We start from the raw sequence: 18,815 nt of genomic DNA on the forward strand, positions 1-18,815 counted from the left end.
CTGCCACCCCAAACGGGACCATGGGACACTAAATAGGGCAATGGGACCCCAAACGTGCCGCTGCCACCCCAAATGGGACAATGGGACACTAAATAGGGCAATGGGACCCCAAATGTGCTGCTGCCACCCCAAATGGGGCAATGGGACCCCAAACGGGGCCATGCGACCCCAAATAGGGGCCTGGGACCCCAAATGTGCCGCTGCCACCCCAAACGGGGCCATGGGATCCCCAAATAGGGGCCTGGGACCCTAAATGGGGCCATGGGACCCTAAATGGGGCAATGGGACCCTAAATGGGGAGCTGGGACCCCAAATAGGGCTCTGGGACCCTAAATGTGGTCCTGGGATCCTAAATACAGCCCTGTGATCCCAAATACAGCCCTGGTGATGCTGTGACCCTAAATGTGGCGCTGGGACCCTAAATACAGTGGTGGTGGCCCTGTGACCCCAAACAAAGCAGTGCTGGCCCTGTGACCCTAAATACATCCCTGCGATCCTAAATGCAGCCCTGTGACCCCAAATGCAGCCCTGGGACCCTAAATGTGGTCCTGTGATCCTAAATACAGCCCTGTGATCCCAAATACAGCCCTGGTGATGCTGTGACCCTAAATGTGGCGCTGGGACCCTAAATGTGGCGCTGGGACCCTAAATACAGTGGTGGTGGCCCTGTGACCCCAAACAAAGCAGTGCTGGCCCTGTGACCCTAAATACATCCCTGCGATCCTAAATGTGGCCCTGTGACCCTAAATACAGCCCTGGGACCCTAAATGTGGTCCTGTGATCCTAAATACAGCCCTGTGACCCTAAATACAGCCCTGGTAGTGCTGTGACCCCAAATGGTGGCGCTGGGACCCTAAATGTGGCGCTGGGACCCTAAATACAGTGGTGGTGGCCCTGTGACCCCAAACAAAGCAGTGCTGGCCCTGTGACCCTAAATACATCCCTGCGATCCTAAATACAGCCCTGTGACCTCAAATGGAGCCCTGGGACCCTAAATGTGGTCCTGTGATCCTAAATGTGGTGCTGGGATCCTAAATACAGCCCTGGTGGTCCTGTGACCCCAAATGAAGCAGTGGTGGCCCTGTGACCCCAAATACAGCCCTGTGACCCCAAATACAGCAGTTTGACCCTAAATACAGCCCTGGGACCCCAACTAAAGCAGTGGTGGCTCTGTGTCCCCAAATGCAGCCCTGTGTCCCCAAATGCAGCCCTGCGACCCTAAATACAGCCCTGGGACCCTAAATGTGGCTCTGGGACCCTAAATACAGCTCAGTGTCCCTAAATGTGGTTCTGTGTCCCTAAATATGGCTCTGGGGCCCTAAATACAGCCCTGGGATCCCAAATGAAGTGGTGATGGCCCTGTGACCCCACATACTGCCCTGTGACCCTAAATACAGCCCTGGTGGCCCCAAATGCAGCCCTGGGACCCTAAATACAGCTCTGGGGCCCTAAATACAGCTCTGGGGCCCTAAATACAGCCCTGTGATCCCAAATGCAGCCTTGGTGGCTCTGTGACCCTAAATAAAGCAGTGGTGGCTCTGTGACCCTAAATGAAATGGTGGCGACCCCAAATAAAGTGGTGGTGGCCCTGTGACCCCAAATAAAGGGGTGGTGACCCCAAATAGAGCCCTGGTGGCCCTGTGACCCCAAACAAAGCAGTGATGTCTCTATGACCCCAAATACAGCAGCGATGTCCCTTCAGCGGGGTCCGTTTGGGGTCGGGGGACCTTGGTGGCATTTTGAGGTTCAGCTCAAGGCTTGGGGACTCAGCCGGACCCCCCTGGTGACGTCACCTCCCCCCTGTTGGGGACACAGCAATGGCACCTCCCCTGTCCCCGTCCGTGGGGTTTCCAGCACTAAAATCCCAAAAACCCCCAAAAACCCAAAGGCCCGAGCGCCAGAGGCCCCCCGAGGCCAAAGACCCCAAGAGTCTGACCCCACAAGACCCCAAAGACCCCAAGGGCCCGAAGGCCCGGAAAGACCCCAAAAGGAGCCCCAAAGTCCCCCGGCCCCCCAAAGAGCCCAAGGCCAGGCCCCCAAAGGCCCAAGAAAGGCCAGCCAGGAGCCCAGAGCCCCAGGGCCAAGGCCCGGGAAGGTCCCCAGAAGACCAGAGATCCGTCCCCAGAGGCGCCCCGAGGCCAAAGGAGCCAGAAAGGCCAGGAGCCCCCAGGAAGACCCAAGAGGCCCAAGGCCCAAAAGTCTGACCCCCAGAGGCCCCAAGGCTCCCCCAGGCCCCCAAGGCCCAAAGGCCCCCGAAAGTCAGCCCCAAGAAGGCCGAAAGGAGCTCCCAGGCCCCCAGGAGCCCAAGGAGTCCCCGGCCCCCAAGGGCCCCAAAAGGCCCCAAGGAGCCAAGGCCTGGGCCCCGGGGCCCAGGGCCACGAAGGGCCCCCGAGGCAAGAAGGCCCCCAGGCCACCCCAAAAACCTCAAAAAACCCAAACACCCCCAAAAAACCCAAAAAAACCCCCAAAAAATCCCAAAAACGACCCAGGAGCTGCGGGGTCGTTGCCAGAGGCACCGGTGGCGATGTCCCCTGTGTCCCCAAGCCGCGGCCATTGTCACCCTGCGGTGACCCCAGCGGGACGCTCCGGGGGTTCGGAATGTCGGGAATGCGCCGGGATTTGTGCCGCTGATCCCAAATATCCTGTAGGGCTTTTCATCCCAGTTCATCCCAGTTCATCCCAGTGCCTCCCAGTGCCTCCCAGTGCCTCCCAGTGCCTCCCAGTTCCTCCCAGTTCATCCCAGTCCATCCCAGTTATCCCAGTGCCTCCCAGTTCATCCCAGTCCATCCCAGTCCATCCCAGTTCATCCCAGTCCCTCCCAGTTCATCCCAGTTCAGCCCAGTGCCTCCCAGTTCATCCCAGTTCATCCCAGTGCCTCCCAGTTCATCCCGGTTCATCCCAGTCCATCCCAGTTCATCCCAGTCCATCCCAGTCCATCCCAGTACATCCCAGTTATCCCAGTTCATCCCAGTACATCCCAGTTCCTCCCAGTTCATCCCAGTCCATCCCAGTTCCTCCCAGTTCCTCCCAGTTCATCCCAGTTCATCACAGTGCCTCCCAGTTCATCCCAGTTCCTCCCAGTTCATCCCAGTTCCTCCCAGTTCATCCCAGTCCATCCCAGTGCATCCCAGTTCATCCCAGTTCATCCCAGTGCCTCCCAGTGCCTCCCAGTTCATCCCAGTTCATCCCAGTGCCTCCCAGTTCATCCCAGTTCATCCCAGTCCATCCCAGTTCATCCCAGTCCATCCCAGTGCATCCCAGTTCATCCCAGTTCATCCCAGTCCATCCCAGTCCATCCCAGTGCATCCCAGTTCATCCCAGTTCATCCCAGTCCATTCCTAGTCCATCCCAGTTCATCCCAGTCCATCCCAGTCCATCCCAGTTCATCCCAGTTCATCCCAGTGCCTCCCAGTTCATTCCAGTTCCTCCTAGTGCCTCCCAGTCCTCCCAGTTCATCCCAGTACATCCCAGTACATCCCAGTCCATCCCAGTTCATCCCAGCTCCATCCCAGTCCATCCCAGTTCATCCCAGTTCATCCCAGTCCATCCCAGTGCCTCCCAGTTCATCCCAGTTCATCCCAGTCCATCCCAGTTAATTCCAGTCCATCCCAGTTCCTCCCAGTTCCTCCTAGTTCCTCCCAGTCCCTCCCAGTGCCCCAAAACCAGGGCGAATTCCCAGATTTCGGTGATGGGTTTGGGATAAAAAAGGGGATTTTGGGATTTTTCTGGATTTTGGGGTTGGGGTTCCTCACTGATCCCAAATATCCTCCAGCCCTTCCCAGTCCCTCCCAGTACATCCCAGTTCATCCCAGTTCCTCCCAGTGCCTCCCAGTACATCCCAGTTCATCCCAGTTCATCCCAGTTCATCCCAGTGCCTCCCAGTCCTTCCCAGTGCCCAAAACCAGCGTGAATTCCCAGATTTTGGTGGTGGGTTTGGGATAAAAAAAGGGATTTTGGGAGAATTTGGGATTTTTCTAGATTTTGGGGTTGGGGTTCCTCACTGATCCCAAATATCCTGCAGTCCCTCCCAGTCCATCCCAGTTCATCCCAGTCCATCCCAGTGCCCCAAAACCAGGGCGAATTCCCAGATTTTGGTGGTGGGTTTGGGATAAAAAAGGGGAATTTGGGATCAATCTCGGCGATTTATTTGGGATAAATCTCTCCCAGTCCATCCCAGTCCCTCCCAGTGCCCTGCAGGAGGAATTCCCGGATTTCAGGGGTTTTTCCAGGGTCCAAGTGCCACCCCAGAGGTGACACCCTCCATGTCCCCACGGTGGCAGCGCTGCCACCTCCAGCTCCTTTTTCCCCTTTTTTTCCCCGTTTTCCCCCAAATTTTCCCCATTTCCCCCATATTTTTCCATTTTTCCCCATATTTTTTCCCATTTTCCCCCATTTTCCCCCCATATGTTTCCCCCATTTTCCCATATTTTCCCCATTTCCCCCCATTTTTCCCAATTTCCCCCAAATTTTCCCCATATTTTTTCCCATTTTTCCCCCATTTCCCCCCATATTTTCTCCTATATTTTCTCCATTTCCCCATATTTTCCCCTATATTTCTCCCATTTCTTTCCACATTTTTTTCCCATTTCCCCCATTTTTTCCCTTTTTTCCCCATTTCTCCCATTTTTCCCTATTTTCCCCATTTCCCATTTTCCCCATATCCCCTTTCTTCCCCATTTCCCCACTTTTCCTCACTTTTCCCCATATTTTCCCCCATTTCTCCATTTCCCCCCATTTTTTCCATTTTTCCCCAAATCCCCTATTTTTCCCATTTCCCCCATTTCCCAGATATTTTCCCCATATTTTCCCCATTTTCCTCCATTTTGCCCCATAATTTCCCAAAATTTTCCCCACATTTTCCCATTTCCCCCAAATTTCCCCATAATTTCCCCCAAATTTCCCCATAATTTTCCCCAAATTTTCCCCATTTTCCCCAAATTTTCCCCATTTTCCCCCATTTTTTCCCTCTTCTTCTCCATTTTCTCCCCAATTTCCCCCATTTTTCCCCATTTTCCCCCATTTTTCCCCATTTTCCCCATATTTTCCCCATATTTCCCCACATTTCCATACATTTCCCCCATATTCCCCACATTTTCCCAACTCATTTCTCCCTCCCTCTCTCCCTCCCTCCCTCCGCATTCCCCAACTCTCCAATTTTAGCAGCTTTGGGCAAAAACAACAAACTGCGAATCCTCGGCTCGCTTCCCTTCCTTCCCTTCCCTCCCGCCTGGTTCCTCTCCAGCTCTCCCCGAGCCAGCGCTTTATAGGATCGCCGATCGCCGCCCTATAAAGGTCGGGCAGCGCTCCGCCGCGGCCGCACTCGCCCCGCCGAGCAGCCATGGCACAGCTGGCACAGCTGGCACAGCTGGCAGGGTTGGCACAGCTGGCGCTGCTGGTGGGGTTGGCCATGGGGGCGGCAGGTGAGGCTTTTGGGGTTTAGTTTTGGGGTTTGGGGGGTTTTTGGAGTCTGTGGGGGTTTTGGGGTGTTTGGGGTTTGTGGGTTTGTGGAGCAGCCATGGCACAGCTGGCACAGCTGGCACAGCTGGCGGGGTTGGCACAGCTGGCGCTGCTGGTGGGGGTGGCCATGGGGGCGGCAGGTGAGGTTTTTGGGGTTTGGTTTTGGGGTTTGGGGGGTTTTTGGGGTGTTTGGGGTTGGTTTGTGGGGTTTTGGGGGTGTTTGGGGTTGGTTTGTGGGGTTTGTGGAGCAGCCATGGCACAGCTGGCACAGCTGGCACAGCTGGCGGGGGTGGCACAGCTGGCGCTGTTTGTGGGATTGGTCATGGGGGCGGCAGGTGAGGCTTTTGGGGTTTCTTTGTGGGGGTTTTTGGGGTGTTTGGGGTTGGTTTGTGGGCTCTGTTTGTGGCACAGCTGGCACAGCTGGCAGGGTTGGCACAGCTGGCGCTGCTGGTGGGATTGGTCATGGGGGCGGCAGGTGAGCTTTTTGGGGTTTGGTTTTGGGGTTTGTGGGCGTTTTCGGGGTGCTTGGAGTTGGTTTGTGGGGTTTTTGGGGTGGTTTGGGTTGGTTTGTGGGATTTGTTTGTGGGGTTTGTGGTGCAGCCATGGCACAGCTGGCACAGCTGGCACAGCTGGCGGGGGTGGCACAGCTGGCGCTGTTTGTGGGATTGGTCATGGGGGCGGCAGGTGAGGTTTTTGGGGTTTGTTTGTTTGTGGGGGTTTTGGGGTCCGTGGAGTTTGGGGTTTGTGGGGCAGCCATGGCACAGCTGGCACAGCTGGCACAGCTGGCGCTGCTGGTGGGGTTGGCCATGGGGGCGGCAGGTGAGGTTTTTGGGGTTTGTTTGTGGGGTTTATGGGGTTTTTGGGGTGTTTGGGGTTGGTTTGTGGGGTTTTTGGGGTGTTTGGGGTTGGTTTGTGGGCTTTGTTTGTGGCACAGCTGGCACAGCTGGCAGGGTTGGCACAGCTGGCGCTGCTGGTGGGGGTGGCCATGGGGGCGGCAGGTGAGCTTTTTGGGGTTTGGTTTTGGGGTTTGTGGGGTTTGGTTTTGGGGTTTATGGGGTTTTGGGGGTGTTTGGGGTTGGTTGGTTTATGGAGTTTGTGGAGCAGCCATGGCACAGCTGGCACAGCTGGCAGGGTTGGTTTGTTTGTGGGGTGTGTGGAGTTTTGGGGTTTGTGGGGTTGGTTTGTGGGGTCTGTTGGTTTGTGGGGTTTGTGGAGCAGCCGTGGCACTGCTGGCAGGGTTGGCTGTGGGGGAGGCAGGTGAGCTTTGTGGGGTTTGTTTGTTTGTTTGTGGGATTTATGGAGTTTGTGGGGTTTGTTTGTGGGGTTTTTGGGGTTTATGGAGTTTACGGGGTTTGTTTGTTTGTGGGTTTTTTTGGGGTTTATGGAGTTTACGGGGTTTGTTTGTTTGTGAGGTTGGTTTGTGGGGTTGGTTTGTGGGGTTTGTGGGCGGCGCGGTCCTAAAGGGGGTGCCGGAATTGGGGTGGCGGTGGGGAGCGCCCGAGGTGGCACCCGGGGGTGGCACGGGCTGGTGGCACACGGTGGTGGCACGGGGTGGTGGCACAGGGTGGTGGCACAGGGTGGTGGCACACGGGGGTGGCACAGGGTGGTGGCACACGGTGGTGGCACACGGTGGTGGCACGGGGTGGTGGTACGGGGTGGTGGCACAGGGTGGTGGCACAGGGTGGTGGCACAGGGTGGTGGCACCTGCCGGAGGGAGGTGTTGATGGCGCTCAGGGGATTTGTCATGCCTGGGGACAGGGACAGGGACAGGCATTGGGACAGGGATGGGGACAGGGGAGAGGGACAAGGACAGGGCACAGGGGACAGGGACAGGAGCAGCGACAACGATTGGGACTGGGATAGGGATTGGGACAGGGACAGGCACAGGGACAGGACGGTGACAGGGACAGGAAAAAGACCGGGATAGGGATTGGGACACGGATTGGGATTGGGACAGGGACAAGGACAGGGACAGGGACAGGGACAGGGAATGTCCCACGCCATGTCCCCGCCAGCCCTGCCACCACAGAAGCCCAGCCGGACCCCGCGAGTGTCCCCGCGCCACCGAGCCGGGAATGTCCCCGCTCTGGGGACAAACCCATCCACCCGCGGGACGGAGCTGTCCCCGTGTCCCCTGGGGAGGGGACAGGGGCTGGCAGGGTTTGTCCCCCACCATGGTGTGACCGCGGTGACCCAGGGTGTCACCCGCGGGTGACAGGGGTGGCTCCAGGGACATTTTTCCCATCTCTGTCCCCTCCGGCATGGCCAGATGTCCCCACAGCAGGTGGGAAAGGCCACTCGGGGTTCACCTGAGGGACACGGGACAGCTGTGGGGACACTGTGGGGACACTGTGGGGACACCCAGCTGTGGTTTCAACCCCAGTTACCTGTCACCTCCCTGCTTTGGGGCTCGGTGACACTGGCTCGGGTGAGGGATGTCCTTGTCCCATGTCACCCCCAGGACAGCCAGGAGTGTTTCCCATGGATTTGGGGTGGACTGCCACCTCGGCCACCCCTTGTGCCACCCCTTGTGCCACCCCTCGGGTCACACAGACACTGCAGCCTATCCTCGGTGACACCCCCGGGGTGGCCTTGGGGACACAGTGAATCCCCCCAGTGGGACAGGGGGCTCAGGGCAGGGTGTCACCACCCCCGTGGGACCAGGGACCTTGGGGAGGTGGCACTGTCACCCTCTGTGTCCCCAGAGCCACTGGAGAATGACTCGGAGCCTGGCAAGAGCGGCAAACCCTGGAAGGAACCCAGCCTGGAGGAGCTGGACCTGGACACGGCAGGTGACGTCACCTGAGCCCCGCTGGACACCGCTGGGGACATCCCTGTGTCCCCGTGGGGACACCCTGACATTCCCACTGCCTTGGGGACAATTCCAAACCCATGTCACCCATGTGGGACCTTTGGTTGTGACCACCCCTCATCCCTCCATCCCCACCTGCTCCAGCCCTGGTGTCCCCAGGCTGTCCCCAGCTGTCCCCAGCCTTGGGACCAGTGTGGGATGCTCAGACCCTGATGTCCCCAAGCTGTCCCCACATTGTCCCCACCCCAGACCTGCTGCAGGACCCTCAGGTCCTGATGTCCCCATGCTGTCCCCACTCTGTCCCCAGCCTCGGGGCTGGCGGGGGATGCTCAGGCCCTGATGTCCCCAAGCTGTCACCAACCTCAGGCCTGGTGCAGCACCCTCAGGCCCTGATGTCCCCACACTGTCCCCAACCCCGGGGCTGGTGAAGGACCTTCAGGCTCTGATGTCCCCAAGCTGTCCTCAGGCTGTCTCCAGCCTTGGGGTAGGTGCAGGATGCTCAGGTGTCCCCATACTGTCCCCACTCTGTCCCCAGCCTTGGGGCCATTGTGGAACACTCAGACCTTGATGTCCCCAAACTGTCCCCACTTCAGGAACACTGCAGGACGCTCAGGCCCTGGTGTCCCCAAGCTGTCCTCATTCTGTCCCCAACCCCAGCCCTCTGCAGCACCCTCAGGCCCTGATGTCCCCACACTGTCCCCAACCCCGGGGCTGGTGAAGGACCCTCAGGCCCTGATGTCCCCAGGCTGTTCCCACACTGTCCCCAACTCCAGGCCCAGTGAAGGACCCTCAGGCCCTGATGTCCCCAGGCTGTCCCCAACCCCAGCCCCCTACAGCACCCTCAGGCCCCGATGTCCCCAAGCTGTCCCCACCCTGTCCCCAACCCCAACCCCCTGCACCACCCCCATCCCCTCTCCCCGCAGGCAAAGGCGCCGAGTGGACATCGTGGTTCAACATCGACCACCCTGGCGGTGACGGTGACCACGAGAGCCTGGCGGCCATCCGCTTCTACTACGGTGGCCGCGTGTGCCAGCGGCCGGTGGCCATCGAGGCGCGCAGCACCGAGTGGCAGCTGCCCGAGGCGCTGGGCCAGGTGGTGCATGCCAGCCCCGAGCGCGGCTTCCGCTGCCTGCACCGCGAGCAGCCGCCCGGCACCGCCTGCGCCAACTACCACGTGCGCTTCCTGTGTCCCCGCGGTGAGGGGACAGTGGGGACAGTGGGGACAGTGGGGACAATGGGGGGATTGGGGTGATGGGGACAATAGGGACATGGGGACACATGGGGGGTATGGCCTGCACCGCGAGCAGCCGCCCGGCACAGCATGCGCCAACTACCACGTGCGCTTCCTGTGTCCCCGCGGTGAGGGGACACTGCTGGGGACATGGGGACATGGGGGGTGATGGGGACAATGGGGGTAATGGGGGCAATGGGGACATGGGGACAATGGGGACAATGGGGACAATGGGTTACAGCCTGCACCGCGAGCAGCCGCCCGGCACAGTATGCGCCAACTACCACGTGCGCTTCCTGTGTCCCCGCGGTGAGGGGACACTGCTGGGGACAGTGGGGATTTGGGATAATGGGGACAATGGGGGCAATGGGGACAATGGGGACAATGGGGACATGGGGACAACGGGGGTGATGGGGGCAATGGGCCATGGCCTGCGCCAACTACCACGTGCGCTTCCTGTGCCCCCGCGGTGAGGGGACATGGGGACACAGCTGGGGACAATGGGGACAATGGGGGTGATGGGGACAATGGGGACAATGGGGGTGATGGGGACAATGGGGGCGATGGGGACACAGGGGACAATGGGGACAATGGGGTTACAGCCTGCACCGCGAGCAGCCGCCCGGCACCGCCTGCGCCAACTACCACGTGCGCTTCCTGTGCCCCCGCGGTGAGGGGACACTGCTGGGGACATGGGGACATGGGGGGTGATGGGGACAATGGGGGTAATGGGGGCAATGGGGACATGGGGACAATGGGGACAATGGGTTACAGCCTGCACCGCGAGCAGCCGCCCAGCACGGCCTGCGCCAACTACCACGTGTGCTTCCTGTGTCCCCGCGGTGAGGGGACAGTGGGGACATGGGGGGTGATGGGGACATGGGGGGTAATGGGGGCAGTGGGGACATGGGGACAATGGGGACAACGGGTTACAGCCTGCACCGTGAGCAGCCGCCTGGCACCGCCTGCGCCAACTACCACGTGCACTTCCTGTGTCCCCGCGGTGAGGGGACACTGCTGGGGACAGTGGGGACATGGGGGGTGATGGGGACAATGGGGGCAATGGGGACATGGGGACATGGGGACAGTGGGGGCACCTGGGGGGTATGGCCTGCACCGCGAGCAGCCGCCCGGCACTGCCTGCGCCAACTACCACGTGCGCTTCCTGTGCCCAAGGGGTGAGGGGACAGTGGGGACATGGGGGGACAATGGGGACAATGGCGGTGATGGGGACAATGGCGGTAATGGGGACAATGGGGGAAAAGGGGCAATGGGGACAATGGGCCATGGCCTGCGCCAACTACCACATGCGCTTCCTGTGTCCCCGCGGTGAGGGGACAATGGGGACATGGGGACATGGGGACATGGGGACGATGGGGGTGATGGGGGCAATGGGGACAATGGGGACAATGGGGACAATGGGGACAATGGGGACAATAAGGACAATGGGGACAATGGGGACAATAAGGACAATGGGGACAATGGGGACAATGGGGTATTGGGGGCAACAGGGGCTGGCTGGGGGCACCTGTGTCCCCCCTGAACCCCACCTGTATTCCACCTGTGCCACACGTGTGTCACACGTGAACCCCACCTGTGCCACACCCGCACCACACCCGTGCCACACCTGTCACACCTGTATCTCACCTGTGTCACACCTGTGCCACACCTGCACACCTGCCACTGTTTTTGTTTTTGTGTTTGGCCTGTCACACCTGCGCCACACCTGTGCCACACCTGCACACCTGCCACACCTGTATCTTACCTGTATCTTACCTGTGTCTCACCTATGTCACACCTGTCACACCTGCGCCACACCTGCACACCTGCCACACCTGTATCTCACCTGTGTCACACCTGTGTCACACCTGTAATCCCACCTGGGCTGCGGGGGGGGAGTGGTCCCCCCGTTAACCCCTTGGGCACCAGATCCGGACATTGGGTGCCCAGTTAACCCCTTGAGTGCCCAGTTAACCCCTTGGGTGCCGGACACAGCCCCCGCACACCCAGCTCACCCCCGTGTCCCCCCAGAGCACGTTTACTGGTCGCACTGGTCACCCTGGAGTCCCTGCTCGCGCAGCGCCTGTGGCACGAGGGGCACGCAGAGCCGCAGCCGGCGCTGCCGCAGCGCCCAGGGGTCACTCAAGGAGCTCCAGTGCCGCGGCAAAGCCACCGAGCGCCGGCCCTGCAGCGCCGGGCCCTGCCCAGGTAGGGACCCCGACACTGGTGGCACCCCGAAACCCGCGGGGTCACCCAAAACCCAGTGGTGGCACCTTAAAACCACGTGGTGTCACCCCGAAACTGTGTGGTGTCACCTCAAAATCCGCGGTGATATGCCAAATCTTGAGGTGACATCCTGAAACCAGGCGGTGTCACCCCAAAACCTGTGGTGACATCCTAAAACCACGTGGTGTCACCCCAAAACCCGCGGTGACATCCCAAACCTTGAGGTGACATCCTAAAACCAGGCGGTGTCACCCTAAAGCCCGCGGTGTCACCCTAAAACCCAATGGTGACATCCCAAAACCACATGGTGACATCCCAAAACATAATGGTGACGTCCTAAAACCATGTGGTGTCACCCCGAAACCCGCGGTGACATCCCAAACCTTGAGGTGACATCCTGAAACCACGCGGTGCCACCCCAAAACCCGCGGTGTCACTCAAAACCCTGTGGTGTCCCCAAAACCACATGGTGCCACCCCAAAACTGCAGTGCCACCCCAAACCCCGTGCGGTGGCCGTGGTGTCCCTGGGGTGTCACCCGTGCTGCCCAGGGGTTGGCCGTGGTGTCACCGTGGTGTCACCCGCTGGTGCCAAGGGCCAGGGGTCTCCCCAGGGACCCCAAATCTCAGTCCCCACAGGACGAGCAGGTGGCAAGTGCCACCCGGTGCCACCAGGTGCCACCACCTGCCGCTCCTCCTCCAGCGGGTGACCCGGAGGTGACACCCCAGTGCCACCTCACGCTGGGGGTTTGGGGACCCAAGTGCCACCCAGAATGTCCCCGCAGAGCCCACCTGGTCGGAATGGGACACTCGATGTCCCTGTTCCCGCAGCTGTGACCCCACGGGGACACACGTGGTGTCCACCCCAGTGCCACCCCAGTGCCACCACACTCTGGGGGTTTGGGGACCCAGTTGTCACCTGGAATGTCCCCACAGAGCCCACCTGGACAGAATGGGGCGCCTGGGGTCCCTGTTCCCGCAGCTGTGGCCCTGGTGGCACTCGTGTCCGGCGCCGCAGCTGCCAGCCCGCCAAGAAGCCACCGTGTCCTGGCCGTGCCACCGAGGTGACCAAATGTCCCCCCTCGCCCTGCCCAGGTGAGACCCGCGGGGATGAGGGGACAGCTCTGTGTGGTGGCGTTGTAGCTGGATGTCACCCGTGTGCCACCTGCAGTCATCTGTGTCCCACCTGTGTCCCACTCGTGTCCCACCTGGGCTGGGGTGTCACTCGTGGTGCCCATGGGGTGTCCCTGGGTTGTCACCATGCTCTCCCTGCGGTGTCACCATGCTGTCCCAGCGGTGTCACCCACAGTGTCCCTGCGGTGTCACCGTGATGCCATGAGGTGTCACCGTACTGTCCCTGCAGTGTCACCGTGCTGTCCCCGTGGTGTCCCTGCGGTGTCACCATACTGTCCCCGTTGTGTCACCGTGCTGTCCCCGCGGTGTCACCCACCTCCCCCCGCAGGCTGCCCAGCGGTCACCCTAGAGGGCACAGTGACCACCGTGGCCGGGGTGGCCCTGCCGGACACCCGCGTGTACCTGGCCGGTCACCCTCCTGTCCTGCTGGCCCTCAGCGATGCCAGGGGTCACTTCCGTGGCCAGGCCATGTGCCCAGGCCCTGCCACCAACCTCAGCGCGCACCGCGATGGCTTCGCCCCGGCGCTGGCACCGATTGTCACCAACGGCTCGGCGGTGGCCGTGGCGCACCTGAGGCTGCGGCGGCTCGGTGAGGAGGTGGGGAGGGCGGGGGGAACACCTGGCTCACCTGGCGGGGCCATCGGGGGTCACACCTGGAGGGATGGAGGGCACACCTGGCGGGGAGATCAGGGGGCACACCTGGAGGGACGGAGGGCACACCTGGCTCACCTGGCGGGGAGATTGGGATACCCATGGCACACTTGGAGGGGAGATCAGGGGGCACACCTGGCTGGGCGATCGGGGTGCCCATAGCCCACCTGGCGGGGCGATCGGGGGGCACACCTGGAGGGGCGGGTGGCACACCTGGCAGGGTGATCGGGGTGCCCATGGCACACCTGGAGGGGAGATCAGGGGGCACACCTGGCGGGGCGATCGGGGGGCACACCTGGCACACCTGGCGGGTCGAGTGGCACACCTGGCGGGGCGCTCGGGGTGCCCATGGTGCCCCTCTTGCCCCGCAGAGAAACCCTACCTGGTGCTGCAGCCGCAGGGCAGGGTGAGGCAGGTCGGGCAGGATGTCACCTTCTGCTGCCAGGCTGCGGGCAGCCCTGAGCCCCGGAAGTACTACTGGTGAGGGACATGGGGCGGGGGGAGCTGGGCACCGGCATCTCACCTGGGGCACACCTGGCACACCTGTGTCACACCTGTGTCATCTCTATCTCACCTGTGTCACACCTGTGTCTCACATGTCACACCTGTGTCACACTTGTGTCACACTTCTGTCTCATTTGTCTCACCTGTGTCACACCTGTGTCTCACCTGTCACACCTGTGTCTCACCTGTCACACCTGTGTCTCACGTGGGTCACACCTGTGTCTCACGTGTCACACCTGTGTCTCACCTGTCTCACCTCTATCTCACCTGTGTCACATCTGTGTCACACCTGTGCCTCACCTGTGTCCCACCATTCCTATCCGTGTGACACCTGTATCCCACCTATGTCTCACGTGTCACACCTGCCCTCCACCTGTGTCCCACCTGCATCTCACCTGTACCTCACCTCTATCTCACCTTGTACCCCACCGGTGTCCCCACCTGGGCTGCCAGGTGAGTGCCCCATAACCCCTTGGTGGCCCTGTCCCCTGTCCCCTGTCCCCGCAGGTACCACAACGGGACACTCCTGGCGGGGAAGTCCCCTCGCTCCAGCGGTCGCCTGTCCCTGCGGGACTTGTCACCTGGCCAGGCTGGCACCTACCACTGCAAGGCCAGCTCCGAGGCTGGCGCCATCCGCTCTGCGCCGGCCCAGCTCACCGTGCTGGGTGAGCAGCGCGCCGGGGGACATCCTGGGGTGACATCCTCGGGTCCCCTAACCCCTTCCTCCGTGTCCCCAGCGGGTGACATCCTGGGGTGACATCCCTGACCCCCTAACTCCTTCCTCGGTGTCCCATCCGGGTGACGTCCTGGGGTGACATCCCCGGGTCCACTAACCCCTTCCTCCGTGTCCCAGCCGGGTGACATCCTGGGGTGACATCCCTGACCCCCTAACCCCTTCCTCCGTGTACCCAGCTCAGGGCCAGCCGAGCTACCAGGGGGACCCGGAGCAGGCCGGGTGACATCCTCCGGGCCGGGATGACAACCCCGAGTCCCCTAACCCCTTCCTCCCCCGTGTCCCCAGCCGGGTGACACCCCCGAGTCCCCTAACCCCTCTCCCCGTGTCCCCAGCCCAGGGCCAGCCCAGCTGCCGGCCGGACCCGGAGCCCAGCCTGGTGCAGCTGCCCAGCGAGTGCCCGCAGGACTCCGGCGGCTCGCGGTGGTACAACGTGGGGCGCTGCCCGCCCTCGCCGTGCCCCGGCGGTCCCGAGGAGCCCTCGGGCTGCGGCCCCGACTCCGGGAGCTGCTGCGGGGTGCGGAGGATGGAGCTGCGGCAGGTGCCGTGCGGCGATTCCCTGCTGCCCGTCAAGGTGGTGGCCGAGTGCGGCTGCGGTCCCTGCGCTCGTCCCCGCGTGCTGGTGCAGGGCAGGGTGACAGCGGCGGACACCGGGGAGCCGCTCCGCTTCGGCCACATCTTCCTCGGGCCGAGGAAAGTCGGCTTCACCGGCTACCAGGGCTCCTTCACCATCGAGGTGCCGCCGGACACGCAGCGCTTGGTCACTCGCTTCGTGGATGACCAGCAGCGCCTGGTGGACGCGGTCAGGGTGCTGCCGTTCGACCGGCGGGGCGGCGCGGTGTACCACGAGGTGAAGATGATGAGGAAGAAGGAACCGGTGGAGCTGGACGGCGGCCGGAGCAACGCTATCCCGCTGGGCGAGGCCGGCGGTCGGGAGCCTGTCGGGGAGCTCATCCTGCCGGCCGGCACTTTCCTGAAACCCTCCGGCGAGGTTTTCAACGGCACCGTCAAGGCCAGCGTCACCTTCGTGGACCCGCGCGACATGGCGACAGCCAGCGCGGCTTCCAGCGACCTCAGCTTCGCCGACGCCGAGGGGGAAATCGTCCCGCTGCGCACCTACGGGATGTTCGCCGTGGATTTCCGGGAAGGGGAGAGCGGCGCGGAGCTGCAGGCGGGGCCGGTGCAGGTGAGGATGGACGCGGGGCAGGTGGGCATGGCGGAGCACCTGCACAAGATGAAGCTGTGGTCGCTGAACCCCGAGAGCGGCCTGTGGGAGGAGGAGGGCGTGCTGCGGCCGGCCGAGGGGAGGAGGAGGAGGAAGAGGAGGAGGAGGGAGGAGAGGACCTTCCTGGTGGGCAACCTGGAGATCCGCGAGCGCCGCCTCTTCAACCTGGACGTGCCGGAGGACCGCCGCTGCTTCGTCAAGGTGCGAGCGTACGGCAACGAGAAATTCAACCCCAACGAGCAGCTGGAAGGCGTGGTGGTCAGTCTGGTCAACCTGGAGCCTCAGCCCGGCTTCCCCAGCAACCCGCGGGCTTGGGGACGATTTGACAGCGTGGTCACCGGGCCGAACGGGGCTTGTCTGCCCGCTTTTTGCGACGGGCAGCGGCCCGACGCCTACACGGCGCTGGTCACGGCCACGCTGGGCGGAGAGGAGCTGGAAGCGGTGGCCTCCAGCCCCAAGCTCAACCCGGTGGCCATCGGCGTGCCGCAGCCCTACCTGGGCAAGCTGGGCTACCGCCGCTCGGACCACGACGACCCCGAGCTGAAGAAGACGGCGATCCAGATCAACGTGGCCAAACCGGACCCCAACAACGTGGACGAGAGCAACGGGCCGGTGTATTCCTACCGGAGCCTCCGGGAGTGCGAGGAGGCGCCGGTCAGCGCCGCGCACCTGCGGTTCTACCGCGTGGAGGTGGACAAGTACGAGTACAACGTGGTGCCCTTCAAGGAGAGCGACGTCACCTCGTGGACCGGCGACTACCTGGCGTGGTGGCCGAACCCGCAGGAGTTCCGCGCGTGCTACATCAAGGTGCAGCTGGAAGGGCCGCAGGAGTACATGGTGAGGTCGCGCAACGCCGGCGGGAGTCACCCCCGCACCCGCGGGCAGCTCTACGGGCTGCGGGACAGCCGGAGCGTGCGGGACCCGCGGCTGGCCAGCACCTCGGCGGCCTGCGTGGAGTTCAAGTGCGGCGGGATGCTCTTCGACCAGAGCCTGACCGACCGGACCCTCGTGTCCATCGTGCCGCAGGGCAGTTGTCGCCGCACGGCCGTCAACGGCTTGCTGCGCGATTACCTGAGTCGCCACCCTCCCGTGGCGGAGAACAACCACACCGGAGCGTTCGCCATGCTGGCCCCGCTGGACCCGCTGGGCCACAACTACGGCATCTACACCGTGACGGACCAGAGCCCGCGGCTGGCCAAGGAGATCGCCATCGGCCGCTGCTTCGCGGGCACCTCGGATGGTTTCTCGCGGGAGATGAGGGCGGCCGAGGGCACGGCGGTCACCTTCACCTGCCAGGAGCGGCCGCCGGGCAGGGAGAGCTTCTTCCAGCGCCTGCTGACCGCTCCGGCCGAGGCGCTGGCTGAGATCCGCAGGGAGATGGGCTCGGCCGAGCTGCGCCGCTCTCCCCCCGAGGTGATGGACTTCGGGGTCCCCGCGGCCACCCGCCGGACCCCCAGCAGCCAGCGGAGGCCGAGGGGACAACCCTGAGGTGTCCCCGCAGCGTCCCCTCCCCGGCTCGGCTTCCCCCTCCCCGTCGCTTTTGCCGCGCTCATTTATAACGCTCGGAGCGGTGGGGACACCGCGGGGACAACGTGGGGACACCGTGGGGACACGGGGAGGGGGCGTCGCCAGCCCCCCCGGTGCTGCCCGTGTCCCCCTCTTGGTGCTCAGCCCCGCGCTGGAAACGAAGGGGTTAAAGAGGGGGTGGGAGCGAATTGGGGAAGGGGAGGGGGACACCGCTCGGCCATTTGTCGCCGGTGCCACCGGCAGGGTCCCCCGAGTGCCCGGGAAGGGGACATGGCATCCCCGAATCCCAATTTGCGTCCCCAAATCCCATATAGGGGAAACGGAGGGTTTGGGGTGGGGAAAACCCTAAGGAGATCGCGGACTGAATGTCCTCTCTGCGGTGCCACCAAACCCCCGGCGACAGTGCCACCCCAGCCCGGGCGACAGTGCCACCAAACCCCGGGGACAAGTGCCACCCCACCGCGGCGCCTCGGCCCAGATCTGGGGCAGATTTGTACATTATTTATTACAAAATATATAATTCTTATCCACCCGCTTGGCTGCTGGCCTTCTCCGGGATGTCCCCCGCGTGTCCCCCGCGTGTCCCCAGCGTCCCCAAATGCCACCCCCGCCCGGTAGCACCGTCCTGTTTGCCTTGGGCCGCGCTCAGCCGGGCTGGCGGCTGCAGGGGTGACACCGTGCCAGCTCCCCGCGACGTGGCAGACGGGGCGGGGTGACACCACCCAGAGCCTCCCTGGCACGGTGACATCCCCCGAGTGACCCCAGCCGGGCCGAGCCACCCCCCCTCCGGCTGTCGCCGTGCCATCTGGGTGTCCCCAGAAGGTTTTTTTAGGTCCCCCGCCTTCCCGGCGGATGCTGTAATGGAACGGCGGCGTTTTACGGGGCCAAACCCGGGACAACATTTCCCGTTTCCAGCCCGCTCTGGCCCCCGAGCGGCATTTTTCCACCCTTTTTTGGCTGGCTGGAGGATCAAAGGGGCCGCGGGGGCCTCCGGGGGGGATTTGGGAGAAAAATGCGGAATTTCTGCCCGGCCCGCCGGGGTGGAAGGCGCGGAGGGAGGAGGGAGGGAGGAGGGAGCTGGAATGGTGAGGTGAGGGGACAGGATGGGGACAGCGGGGAGGGACAGGATGGGACATCCCGGGACACAGGGCAGGGACAGCATGGGACATCCCGGGACAGCGGGCAAGGACACTCTGGGACATCCTGGGACACCGGACAGGGACAGCACGGGACACCGGACAGGGACATCTCTGGAATTGGGCAGGGACACCTCGGGGACACCGGGCCGGGACATCTCGGGACATCGGGCAGGGACAT

The 18,815-nt window shown here is 62.5% G+C and overlaps 1 protein-coding gene across 1 annotated transcript; it reads left to right on the forward strand.

Annotated features, from left to right (window-relative positions):
* Window positions 1-5,338: 5,338 nt before the first annotated feature.
* On the forward strand, window positions 5,339-18,030 carry CILP2 (cartilage intermediate layer protein 2). The gene is made up of 9 exons (XM_085040149.1): window positions 5,339-5,420; window positions 8,163-8,249; window positions 9,193-9,465; window positions 11,532-11,708; window positions 12,661-12,819; window positions 13,187-13,447; window positions 13,881-13,989; window positions 14,521-14,678; window positions 15,082-18,030. The coding sequence occupies exons 1-9, from the start codon at window positions 5,339-5,341 to the stop codon at window positions 17,457-17,459; spliced, it is 3,684 nt and encodes a 1,227-aa protein (XP_084896275.1). The 3' UTR covers window positions 17,460-18,030.
* Window positions 18,031-18,815: the final 785 nt, after the last annotated feature.

Source organism: Lichenostomus cassidix, chromosome 28, assembly GCF_008360975.1.
Source record: "Lichenostomus cassidix isolate B80296 chromosome 28, HeHo_3.0, whole genome shotgun sequence".
Lineage (NCBI taxonomy): Eukaryota > Metazoa > Chordata > Aves > Passeriformes > Meliphagidae > Lichenostomus > Lichenostomus cassidix.

Bases quoted from the DNA above. Each gene is read 5' to 3' on its own strand.
- CILP2 (XM_085040149.1), top strand. From the start codon at position 5,339: ATGGCACAGCTGGCACAGCTGGCACAGCTGGCAGGGTTGGCACAGCTG. The intron at 11,709-12,660 runs GTAGGGACCCCG...ATGTCCCCACAG, and splicing joins CAGCGCCGGGCCCTGCCCAG to AGCCCACCTGGACAGAATGG. The intron at 12,820-13,186 runs GTGAGACCCGCG...CTCCCCCCGCAG, and splicing joins TCCCCCCTCGCCCTGCCCAG to GCTGCCCAGCGGTCACCCTA.